The 13,879-nt window shown below is 33.1% G+C and overlaps 1 protein-coding gene across 1 annotated transcript; it reads right to left on the bottom strand.

Annotated features, from left to right (window-relative positions):
* Positions 1-222: 222 nt before the first annotated feature.
* On the bottom strand, positions 223-13,325 carry LOC114339113 (protein FAM32A). The gene is made up of 2 exons (XM_050659424.1): positions 12,955-13,325; positions 223-490 (listed from the first exon to the last, which is right to left on the bottom strand). Exons 1-2 carry the CDS (start codon positions 13,174-13,176, stop codon positions 368-370), a joined length of 345 nt encoding a protein of 114 aa, XP_050515381.1. The 5' UTR covers positions 13,177-13,325; the 3' UTR covers positions 223-367.
* Positions 13,326-13,879: the final 554 nt, after the last annotated feature.

The raw sequence follows: 13,879 nt of genomic DNA, 5'->3' as shown, positions 1-13,879 counted from the left end.
GAAAATGTCCACAACTATGTTGCCAATTTTTTATAGTAATCTAAGATTTACTAAAGTTTTTTCTCAAAGGCTCAGGTGCTTTCAAAGCCCTTCCATTGCAAAAATAGATTTAGATAGGGTGAGGGACTATACCTAGTGTCTTTTATTTAACTTTTCTCTAAAAAAAGTTAATTTGTGAGTCCTAAATTAACACAGACGGTACTATTTTTAACAAAACAAAAATCATATAACATATTTTTTATTATTAATATGGATACTCATCTACATCTCCACACTAACTATAATAATAAATTACAAAAAGAGAAAAAAAATCACAAAATAAAAGTTTCATAAATTTAAATAGAAACATAACTCGAATATACAGGTACTATTTTGTCCAGGAAACTTTGGGAATATCAAAGTGTTCTGTAAGACCATCTAGATGTTGATTAAATTTTTCTACTCTTTCTTTATGGGTTTGGGAAGCCTTCTCGAGTATTCGTTTAGTTTGCTGAAAAATAAAATATTTTAGTTCATGTTTTACACAAGCAACTTAAATATTAAGCAGTTAAACTTTTTTGTAGCATATCTCTCACAATCCATTTAGAAGCATTTGCTATCTAAAAGTGAATGAATAATAATTAACGGAAGAACTATTACACTATTAACAACATAAGATATGGACACCATTATTATGGCAAGCTCTGCTGAACAACTCCAACTAGTAGGTACTAAACAAGACAAGCAGTTCTTGTGAAAAATATGGTCTAAAAATGAATATAAAAAAGACTCAATACATAATAATACCAAAGAAAACAAATATACAAAGAAAGATACATTTGGGAGATGTACTGATAGAAATTATTGATAAATAGAAACACCTGGATACCTGGGAATCTGCATTTCAGGAAATAATATCGAATAACAGAAATAAGGACCAGGATAGAAATAGCAAGAAATGCGTTTGTACAAATGAAAACAATCCTCGACGTTAAAGACTTTAGATTAGAACTGAGAGTACGAGCTCTGGATGTTAGATGTTTTCCATATTACAATATTATGTACCTATGTACTTGAAAGCTGAAAACTAAAGTAAGAACATATAAATAAGCTAGTCATTTAAAGTGGTGTTACAAAAGGATGCTTAAAATAGCATGAACATTACAGAAGAAAATAAACAAGGAAGTATATGGATATAGAAAGAATACAAAATAAACACAATACAAATTAAAATTTGAAATATCTGCGAAACGTAATGAGAGGACAACGATGTGAAATGCTAAGATTGATAATACAGGGAAAGATAGGAGGTGGAAGAAATATAGGAAAAAGGAGAGTGTCATGGTTGAAAAATTTAATAAACTGGTTTAAATGTAGTTCAATAGAACTCATCAGAGCAGCTGTAGATAGAGTAAAGATAATGATGATGATATCCAACCTCCTATTGGGAGACAGCCTCAAAATGGCCTAAAATAAAAAACCCTGCCAAGAATCAAAAACATTACTATTTTAAAAATAAGAGAGTACTTACATATTGAGATAGATACACTGGGGTGCAAAATTAACCGGACACCTTAAAAATGGTTCATTTTTGATGTCTGGAATTTCCTAAACCTGTTGTCCGATTTAAGTGATTTTTTTAATATACCGGGTGTCCAGGGCCGGACTGGCTCCTAAAAAAGGCGCCAACCCAAATCCTAAAAAAGGCGTTAACTTAATCTCTAAACAAAGGCGCTAGACCCCTTCTTTACATAAAACTTTTTCAAATCCTAGCGCATGTAAAGTAAATAAGTAAATATTACTTGTGATTTTTTTTAAATTTAATTTTAATTTAAATCCATAAAGTAATTTCCTATTTTTGTTGGGAATAGTAAATTATATTAAGATACCCTAAAAATATAGCTTCAGTTTCCCAGTATCCCTTTAACTCCGTTGCATTTATTGGTGCTATCTTGAGACTCCAAACAAATTTTTGAAAAGTTTGAGTAATTTTTCAACCGCTTCTACAGAGGAATTTACTGGTTCAAAAACATTTAACAAAAATCATGATTGGTGTTCAATAGAAGTCACTTTTTAAAATTTTTCAAATTTTTAAAGCGCTATGAAACTCTATATACCGGGTGTCCACTTATATTTTCCCCCATTTTAACTGGCTATAACTTCTAAACGGCTCAAGATAGAAATATGCGGTTTTCACTGAAATGTTTTATTTTAGTAAAAGTTTTGTCTGAATGGATGGAATTTTTTATATCGCTTTCAAATACGAAATAAAAAATGGCGGATTTTTGAAAAGAACTTTGCTGACTTTTTTCTAATGGAACACCCAGTATATTCCTTTGCAAATTGAAAGAAAGGTCATTCACCTATCTAGCGATATACAGTTTTTCAAAATCCGTTGTCAAATCACTGAGTAATTACTTTTTAAATGAGAGGTTCAACGTGGATATCACATACCTAAATAACATAACTAAGGAAGTTATGTGATTTCCACATTGCATCTCTCATTTTAAAAATTAATTGCTCAGTCATTTGACAACCCATTTTAAAAAATGTTATATCGCTGGATAGATAAATGACCGGTTTTTCAAGTTTTTTGGTAAATGACCATTTTTTATATCGCTTTTAAATAAAAAATGGCGGATTTTTTTATTAAAACACCCAGTATATTTTTTTTGTCTTGAAAAAACGGTCATTTACCTATCCAGCGATATAAAATTTTTTAAAATCGGTTGCCAAATGACTGAGCAATTAATTTTTAAAATGAGAGATGTAATGTGGAAATCACATAATATAATATCATTTTGCTCAGTTATTTAGGTATGTGATATCCAGGTTGCACCCCTCATTTTAAAAATTAATTACTCAGTGATTTGACAACCGATTTTGAAAAACTTTATATCGCTGGATAGGTGAATGACATTTCTTTCAATTTACAAAAAAAATATACTGGGTGTTCCATTAAAAAAAAGTCAACAAAGTTTTTTTAAAAAATCCGCCATTTTTTATTTCGCATTTGAAAGCGATATAAAAAATTAAATATTCAGACAAAACTTTTACTAAAATAAAACATTTCAGTTAAAACCGCATATTTCTATCTTGAACCGTTTAGAAGTAATAGTCAGTTAAAATGGGGGAAAATATAAGTGGACACCCGGTATAATAGAATATTAAACCTCGATAAAAAATCCGCAACCACACGGTGTCAGACGATCCGTGCCTGAGTGGTGAATGACCTAGGTCAGACGGCAGCAAACGGAGCCCTCGGAGAACTGACGAAACCCTTGGAAATTCAAGCCTTACCGTGGGCAAGGGCGCACTGCCTCGCCGGGCAGTATAATTCGCCCCTACTTGTGGGAACTATATGGATAAGTATTTAATCACGTAGGAGAAAATAAAACAAAACGAAGGGACAATTGAGCGAGTCACCAGTGGTGATGCAGCTGGAACAAGCTATGAATGAGATGATAATATGGTGTTCATAGGTAGTGAAGGGGCCAAAGGGTAAGTACTCAGCGAAGAAGAAAAGAGGAAGAAGCAGACTTCGGAAAAAGGGGATATATTGAAAGAATTCCGGTCAGGGACCTAAAAAAGACGGATCACTCAGCGGAGGCAACCTTGCAAAGGAGCTGAAAGAATCATTAGTGAAACCATTGTTCGACCATACAAATGCGAAAGTCAAAATCAAGAATGACGTAAAAACCTTAAAAGATTCACCGAAGACATGGAGGGCACTTTCAGAGAAGTCGACCCGCACAGAAGAGAAGTCGCCTGTGTGTCCACACAGAAGAAGAGTTCTTCCCCCAATAACTTGTTAAAGAAAGAGACAAATGAGGCAACGGTCCTGAACCCAAGGAAAATAGGCTTTGAAAAAATTAACACACTATAAAGTCGAGTTGGAAGATGATCACTTTACTCTACGGCCGCCAAACCGGGAAGAGGAAATAAACCTGCAGGCGACTTAGTAGTGGTCTTGGAACCTGGACTTTTAAGGTGAGGGGGAAAGGTCCCACGACCTGATCAGGAAAAACCGAAATTGGTTGTATGTACAGGAGATACATACAGATCAGGAGAGATACCTCCAACTTAATTATATGATCACAATTACAAGGTAGAGTCAGAAAAAAGAGAACCGGGGAAATCGTCAGAATATTTTTATGGTCCCTGTAGAGAAAGGAGTGACGGAAAGGGACAAGACACTACTGGCAATTATTTCTAAATTGAGGGAAGACATGGAGACACTGGAGACTAGAGAGGCGTCCCTAACAGTATAAAGGAGGCTACAGAGGTAGGAACCTTAGGATGCTCCTGGAAGTCGTCTGGGTATGGACCTTCACCTCGCGCTGGAGGAGTATGAACGTAGTGACGCAGAAGGTGATCATGAAGGGAAGTGGAAAATCCTGCGCAGAGTAATCCTCAAGCTAAACTAAAGTAGTACAGACACGAGGACGGGACCTAAACCTCGAAGTGGCATGGAAAGAACAGGCCGAGCGTCTAAAGAAGACAATCGTGGCCCGCACGGAGGGAAACGTAATAGAGAACGTCCGGGACTGTCAGGACCAGGGGGACATATTTGATATAGACAGGGATATCACAAAGGAAGAAATCCTGAGACAGGTTCGAAGGTATACCAGCAGCAGAAAATCTCACACATCAAACCTACGTTCGGAGAGAAGTAATAGTGAATCCTTTCTGGACATCTCGCTGGTTTCAACGTCACTTCTAAATACGGTCATAATTTGGACTGTTTTTGAAGAAGAATCGCTCAGTTTACATAAGTATGTGAGTTTTGAACTAACAAGCAAAAGAAAGAAACAAGAAGATGGGGATATCGATTTAAAGAGGTTTTTAAATGAGGAGGTTTTTTAGAAGGATGCTTTCGGCTTGATTGGTCAGAGATGCGAGGATGTGGGTAACATAAACCGTGCTATTTTCGAGCTAGGTGTGTTAAATTTTGTTGTATAGTCGTCTCTGAAATTCGCTAGAAAATTTAAACCGAATATAACAAAATTGAGTTTGGCAACACTGTGTGAATACCAAGTCCTCTGATATCAACAAAACCGTAATTTAGTCCAGACAAATTAATATATTTTTTACCAACAAATATGAGACATTTTAACCAAATAGCGTTTCAAAAATGATGTGTATAATAATTTTGAATTCGGTTTCGCTAATGAAATTGGGAAATGAAATTTTTGTCCTTAAAAGTAGAAAAAAAGTTAAATTTCTCTTGCTTAATAATTTACTCTTTAATAATTTTAACTGTACTAATATGCAAGTTGATTACTAATGATTAATGGGATGTTACAATATCGGCAAGCTCTTATTTTTAAAGGCGGCGTATCGAATTTCTTAAACATTTATACCAAACATTGAAATGGCCACTTTTTGCACATTCTGACAAAGTTGCGTTTCTACTATGCCCACTGGCTTCATTGTGTAGAATTGTATGGCGCGCCAATCCTATATGTATAATGTAGTTTATGGAGCGTAGAAGACTGCACTCAGATTTTAGGCCAATAATTGTGAGATGTAACACTCTTATATTGTAATAAAAAGGGCGGATATTGATACCTACGAAAGGCACCTGAATCGTAAAATTGGTCTTCGAAGGCGCCGCGCGTCGTATCTCGGCTATTTGATTATGTATTATCTAATACCTGATACAAGGTTACAAGTTGTATTTTGTTGTACCCACTGGCTTCATTACTTAGGATTCTGGGGCACAACAATCCTATATGTATAATGTAGTTATGGAGCGCAGAAAACTACACATATCTATTATAGGCCAATTGTGGGATATAACACTGTTTGTATCAAGTATCAGATAATCAAATGGCTTAGATTCGACGCGCAGCTCCCTCGAAGATCATTTTTATAAGTATTTAATATAAACAGCGGAAATTGATACCTACGAAAGGCGCCCATCACGTAAAAATTATCTTCGAGGGCGCTGCGCGTCGTATCTAAGCTATTTATTACAATAGAAACAGCGGATATTAATACTTATAAAAGACTGCAGAATCTAAAAATGATCTTCAAGGGCGCTGCGCGTCGTATCTAAGTTATTTATTATAACAGAAACAGCGGAAATTGATACCTACGAAAGGCGCCCAAATCGTAGGAATGGTCTTCGAGGGCGCCTATGTATTATAATAAAAACAGCGAATATTGATACATACGAAAGGCACCCGAATCGTAAAAATGGTCTTCGAGGGCGCCGCGCGTCGTATCTGTGCTATTTGATTATCTAATACCTGATACAAGTTATATTTTGTTGTACCCACTGGCTTTATTATGTAGGTTTCTGTAGCAGTTTCTGTTTCTTCATGAAGTAAAAACAGTTTTTAGGGGAATTTTGCCCCCTAATCTTTGTGTAAAGATTAAAAAAAATTTTCAGCGTTTAATTTTTTTAATGGATAGGTACTAACGGAGGCAACAGGCGCACCGGCCCGCGGGCCGGTGGGCCGGCGGCCCAGTCCGGGCCTGCGGGTGTCCACTTATATTTTCCCCCATTTTAACTGCCTATAACTTCTAAACGGCTCAAGATAGAAATATGCGGTTTTCACTGAAATGTTTTATTTTAGTAAAAGTTTTGTCTGAATGGATGGAATTTTTTATATCGCTTTCAAATACGAAATAAAAAATGGCGGATTTTTGAAAAAAACTTTGTTGATTTTTTTTAATAGAACACCCAGTATATTCTTTTGTAAATTGAAAGAAAGATCATTCACCTATCTAGCGATATAAAGTTTTTCAAAATCGGTTGTCAAATCACTGAGGAATTAATTTTTAAAATGAGAGGTGCAACGTGGATATCACATACCTAAATAACATAACTAAGCAAGTTATGTGATTTTCACATTGCATCTCTCATTTTAAAAATTAATTGCTCAGTCATTTGACAACCAATTTTAAAAATTTTTATATCGCTGGATACATAAATGACCGTTTTTTCAAGTTTTTAGGTAAATGACCATTTTTTATTTCGCTTTTAAATAAAAAATGGCGGATTTTTGAAAAAAAAACGTTGTTGACTTTTTTTATTAAAACACCCAGTATATTTTTTTGTGTCTTGAAAAAACGGTCATTTACCTATCCAGCGATATAAAACTTTTTAAAATCGGTTGCCAAATGACTGAGCAATTAATTTTTAAAATGAGAGATGCAATGTGGAAATCACATAACGTAATATCATTTTGCTCAGTTATGTTATTTAGGTATGTGATATCCACGTTGCACCACTCATTTTAAAAATTAATTACTCAGTCATTTGACAACTGATTTTAAAAAACCTTATATAGCTGGATAAGTGAATGACCTTTCTTTCAATTTACAAAAAAATATACTGGGTGTTCCATTAAAAAAATGTCAACAAAGTTTTTTTCAAAAATCCGCCATTTTTTATTTCGTATTTGAAATCGATATAAAAAATTCAATCCATTCAGACAAAACTTTTAATAAAATAAAACATTTCAGCGAAAACCGCATATTTCTATCTTGAACCGTTTAGAAGTTATAGGCAGTTAAAATGGGGGAAAATATAAGTGGACACCCGGTATTATAGCCTCATTCTTTAAAAAATATCGCTGTAATAGTATTGTTGCTAAACGGTTAAATTTTCATTGTATACCGGGTGTACCAATCAAACTGTGTTTTTTTCTCAAAGTTCGCATCACCCTGTGGAACATTCTAGCATTTATAAAATACTGAAATTAAATTCCAACTATAGCCCCATGTTTTCTCAACATTTTGTTGTTTGATTCATTCACTTACATTGGACCTAAAAAGTGAGGTACTTTAACTACTAGCCATGTTTTTCATCAATACAGGGTGTTTTAAATAAATAATGGCCAACTTTAAGAGGAAATTCTGCATAAAAAAATAATGAGAGTTTGCTTTATAAACGGTATGTCCGCAAATGCTTCGTTTCCGAGATAGGGGGTATCGAAATTTTTATGACAAAATGACGATTTATTTATTGCTTTAAAACCGGTTGAGATATGCAAATGAAAGTTGGTCGGTTTTAAGACGTAGTTATTGCACATTTTTTGACATACAATTAAGCATTTAATATTCACCATTGGCGCGCATACGGGTAATATAACCGCTCATAGTACCCGTATGCGCGCCAATGGTAAATATTAAATTCTTACTTGTATGTCAAAAATGTACAATAACTACGTCTTAAAACCCACCAAATTTCATTTGTATATCTTAAGCGGATTTAAAGCAATAAATAAATCGTCAGTTTGTAAGAAAAATTTCAACACCCTCTATCTCAGAAACGGACATAGGTTTATAAAGCAAACTGTCATTATTTTTTCATGTAGAATTACGCCTTGAAGTTTGCCACACTTATTTAAAAACGCCCTGTATTCATGAAAAACATGGGTAATTGTTAAAGTACCTAACTTTTTTATGGTCCAACATATGTAAGCGAATGAATAAAAAAACAGAATGTTGAAAAAACATGAATCTATAGTTGGGTTTTAATTTCAGTATTTTATAAATGCTAGAATATTCCACAGAGTGATGCGAAGTTTGAGAAAAAAACACAGTTTCATTGGTACACCCGGTATCCAATGAAAATTCACCCGTTTAGTAACAATATTATAACAGCAATATTGATAACGAATAAGGCTATAACATATTAAAAAATTACTTAAATCGGACAACAGGCTTAGGAAATTCGAGACATCAATTGACCCATTTTTAAGGTGTCTGGTTAATTTTGCACCCCAGTGTATTTATAGCTACAGGTTTACAAAATCTCTTTGTTTATTTTTTTTTATTTATATACGGGATTACCCCCATTACAAAACATACAGTATAAAATCAATCTCTGTAATTTCTTATAAACTAGAGTAAAATAAATCTTAATTATTACACATTAAACAAAATCGAAATATTAATAGTTATCCATTACACATATTACGTCTATTACACAAATCAGTTGAAATAAACAAAAAAGTACCGTCAAGCTCTTTTAATCCGATTCTTAAAAGCAGCCAAGGAGACACCAAACAATTCCAAGTTATTCTCGTTTATAATTTTTAGTGTTCGCTCAATGGGCGAATGCATACCATAGTTTGTTCGATGAAAAGGTATATAAAACAAATCAACATGTCTGAGACTTCTGGAGGAAACATATAAATTAATAGATTGGAGAAGTTCAGAACAACACATTAAACCATTTATTAATTTAAACACAAATACCAAATCAGAGTTATCTCGTCGAGTTTTTAATAAATTCATGTTGAGTGTTTTTAAAATATAGGTATAATCATGATTAGTAATGCGTATGTTTAATTTGTATGCACAATTTCTCAAAAATTTATTCTGCAATCTCTCCAGCGTAGTAGAATGAGCTTGGTATTGTGGAGACCATACAATAGATGCATATTCCACTTTAGATACAGCCAAAGCATAATATACCGTTCTTAAAGCCCATACAGATAGTCTCAGACAGTTGCGAATGATAAAGCCCAAAGATTTTAATGCATTTACTGTTACATTATTTACATGTTGCACAAAACGCAACTGCTCATCAAATATGACTCCTAAGTCTTTTATTGTTTTAACATAAGACAATTAATTTTCATTAATTGTGTAAAAAGTATCATAATTTTTATTACCTCTAAAAAAGCTTATATAGCAGCATTTAGCAACATTTAAATGCAAAATATTATTCTCACACCAAATACTCAACTGGTCTAAATCTTCTTGAATTAATGTTACATCAACATTTGAATCTACGGATTTAAATAATTTCAAATCATCTGCAAACATCAGGAAATCGCAATTTCTAAAACATTCTGATATATCGTTCACAAATATATTAAATAACAAAGGTGAACAGTGAGCTCCTTGGGGTACTCCTGATGTGACATGAATTATATTTGAATTAAAACAACCTATTCTCACCTGCTGTGTGCGGTCTCTTAAAAAGCTATTGAACCATTGTAAGGATTGATGACTGAAGCCAAAAGCATTTAATTTTCCTAATAAGATGTTATGATCTACTCTGTCAAACGCCTTGGAGAAGTCAGTATAAATAGTATCCATCTGACTTTTATTCTCCAACGCATTTAATATTTTTTGTTCAAAGAGTACTAAATTTGTTACTGTTGATTTATTCTGAGAAAATCCGTGTTGATTGTGTATTAGACGCTCTTTACAATAAAATTTTAATTGATCGTGCATTAGTCTATCAAAAAGTTTTGGTATAGAGGATTGTTTACAAAAGCTTCGATAATTTGTTATGTCTTGTTTATTACCTGATTTAAAAATTGGGCAGATATAAGAGTGTTTCCATAAAGTTGGGAAAACTGATGTCTTTAATAATGACTCAAAAAGAAGATATAAAGGATTAGTTAGTGAATATATACAGTTCTTTAGAAAGTAATCGGGAATACCATCTGGACCCCTGCTTAATTTATTGGGTAGGGATAAAATGTTGTTGAAAATATCTTTCACTGATATTGAAAAATTAGGTATAAAAAGATTGTTGTTTCCCTTTACTTCCAAGTTATCAATATTTGATTGTGGCGAATAAACTGTTGAAAAAAATTGACGGAAACCGTTTGCAATCTGTTGTCCGTTTGTTGCTACAGCAGTACCATAGTACATACTATTTGGTAAATCATTTGATGCTCTCTTACTGTTTACAAACTGCCAAAAGTACTTAGGATTACTGCATAAATTATGATTTACTTGATTCATTCAAGTGTTATAACATTGATTTGATAGATCCTTACACAATCTCCTAAATTCTGAGAAAATCACATAATCCTCTTGATTACAGGAAGCTAAATAATTTTTATGAGCATTTTTTTTCTATACGACTAAATAACGCAAGTTGGCATCAAACCATTTTGGATAACTAGAAGTTCTAAATTTTTTCACCGGTACAAACAGCGACCGGTACAAATAGTGACATATTAAGTATGTTGTAAAATTCTGTTAAAGCATCATCAACATTTGACAAATTCAAATGGTCTTCCCAAGGTATCATTGAAAGATAGTTATTGAGACCTTCATAGTCTGTGTTTACAAAATCATGATAAAATTCAGTATATTCTAATGACTTACATGGACGTTCACACAAACTAATATTGTAAGTGTAACCTATGTGATGATAACTATGTTTAAAAATCGGATCTGAAGCTTTTGCTACTTGTAAATCACAAACATTTGTTACATCTTTGTAGATTTATCATTCAATAATGGTATAATACTTTCGAAGGAGTAAAAGAGTTCTTATCCCTTTCTTGACCAGCTGACACGATCGTGAGCTCATGTTTATATGGGTATCAATATCGAAATAAACGTATTTTTACTGGGAAAGATGGTATAAATATGTTGTGTCTATCGTGTATTATCAGAGTAACTGAAATTATTTAACGAATTTATACTTATTTTGCAATAGAACACCCTATAAGACGGTAAAGGTAAGTAAAAGATATTTTGTTTTTTATAAGTGTTTATGTTATTGTAACGGGGTTGTGGTATAGATAAAGTTTTAACTTCAAGATAATAAACAAGATTTAAGAAATTATTGGTTTGTTTGTAGAGATCTTGTCCCATAATATTTGAATATCATGATACTGAGTTGTCGTCACACATTCAATTTTCAATAGCAGGAAATTAAAAATTCTAAATATTTATTGGTTTGACTTTTTCTTAATTTTTCTCTATTTAAATGATACAAGTATTTTTTCGAATTACAGATGTGTCTCTCACCCACGATTTGGCTCTAGAACTGTTAAATGATGGTAGCTAGTCAGAAATAGAAAATTTAAAGAAAATTATAATGCTTTTGAAGTTCAAATACTTGAAAATAACACCGATGACAAGGATATTGAAGAAGCTGTATTGGATAAAGAACCTGTTCCTTCAAAGAGCTCTTCTTCAGCAAGGAGGCAATAGAAGTACATGACATTTTAGCAAAAAATTTTTGTTTTATTTTAGTTACTTAGTTAGTACTTATGTAATAGCATGTTGAAAAATTATAAAAATAATTTTTATTTGGTCCTAATGGTGTTTTACGTTTAATAAAATTAAATTTTTTCAAACACTTACGATCCTGCGTTCATGCTGCGACAGCACGAATGTGATATGTCATTTGTGAGAAATTCAAACTATGAATTTTTTTTCTGCATTTTTTACACCTTTTTTAGATACCATATATCATATTTATTCAAAGGGAAACTTCATTTTCACTCAAAAAAAGTTCAGGCCTGAAAGGGATATAGAGGCGCTCAGAGCAACAGTGGTGTTTGAATGTTGCTGCTTTTATTAATATCTAAAAACTAAAAACGCTCAATTTCTGGCTTACTGGCCACTGTTGCTCTGAGCGTCTCATATTATCTACGCTCACAAATCAACCAATGTAATACAGTAACTGCAGAAATTAACAGACCTATATATGTAGCAAATAGAGCATACTGTGGTTAAAGACACTTTTGACATCAAAGATAGTCACAAAAAGAAAGAAAATATTGATATACAGAACTCTAATCATGCTGGTACTCACTAATGTATCAGAAACGTGGATGCTAACAAAAAGTGATGAAGAATGTTTAGACTGCTTTGAACATAAAATCATAAGACATAAAGGCCTGCAGGAAAATGGATTAAGGCATAGACACTATAATTTTGAGCTTTACCACCTTTACAGCGAGCCTAGTATTGTTGAGTCTATCAAAATAAACAGGCTCTGGTAGCTAGGCAACTTAGAATCGATGAGATGAAGCTGTCGAAACACATTTATAACCAAAGACCGGATAGAGTGAGAAGAAGGGGCAGGTTCAGAGCATGATTTAAGGACCAGGTGGAAGACACCTTATGAGTATTAAAAGTATGAAGTTGGAAACCAAGGTGAAGTATAGGAAGAAATGTAAGCTGATTCTAGAACAGGCCACGACCCACCATGGGTTGTAAAGCCAATGATGATAATTGAATGGTATAACTCACCATCTTTTCCTGCTGTTGTAAGAAAGCCAATTCGGCTTTAGTTTTTGTTTGTTTCGGTTTTGATTCTTCTGATCTCTCTTTACTCTCGCTTTCCAAGGTTTTATTTACTTTCTCAAGCATCTTATCCTTCTTTTTCTTTTTTTTCTTGATGGAGACATCACATTTTAGCTTTAATTTACTCTTACTTGGGATTGCGTAGGGATCATCTTCTGTGGCCCCCATTAAAACAGATAATGAATAAAGTTTTCGCTGTAACTTGGTTTCTCTTATAAATTCTTTTGTAATTCTGAAAGTTAGTTTAGTTTAATTTGTAAAATTTGTAAATATTTTGATGTTGATTAAAGTCTGTCATTTGTATGTCATGTGTCAATCAAATTGACAACGTCAATTTGACAGCAAATAAGCTCTATGTCTAGTTCTGTATAAGAATAGCAGCTATGTATTTATGTAGTAGCTGTGACTGCTAAGGATGGATTACACGAGTACGAGTGGCTCTCAACCTTTTTGAATCATGTACCACAAAATTCTTTTTATTATTTTTGGTAGGTACCTAAATTTTATTATTATTTTTGTTACCCAAAATTCCTATCTAGCTAGGTTATCTAATAATCGCATTTCGACATTGTTCCCGTCCGTAGGTAAATATTGTAAATAGTTTTATAGTCACCTACTTAATTTTTTTGTGATATTTTATGCGGTGCTGATTTTGGCTGTTTTTGTGTTCTTGCATTGTGCGTACCACAGCAAATATTAATACGTACCACAAGTGGCACATATACCTACTACAGGTTGAGAACCGGTGGATTACACATTATATCCTTTTGAAGATAATAAATTCTAAAGCAAATTCTTGCATCTATACTATCCTTGAGATTACCTTTTATATCAGTATTAAAATTTTAATAAAAATTAAAATAGCTTCAGA

Source organism: Diabrotica virgifera, chromosome 8 (genome assembly GCF_917563875.1).
Source record: "Diabrotica virgifera virgifera chromosome 8, PGI_DIABVI_V3a".
Classification (NCBI taxonomy): Eukaryota; Metazoa; Arthropoda; class Insecta; order Coleoptera; family Chrysomelidae; genus Diabrotica; species Diabrotica virgifera.
The sequence above is the reverse complement of the archived record's forward strand: the minus strand, read 5'-3'. Positions and strand labels throughout refer to the sequence as shown.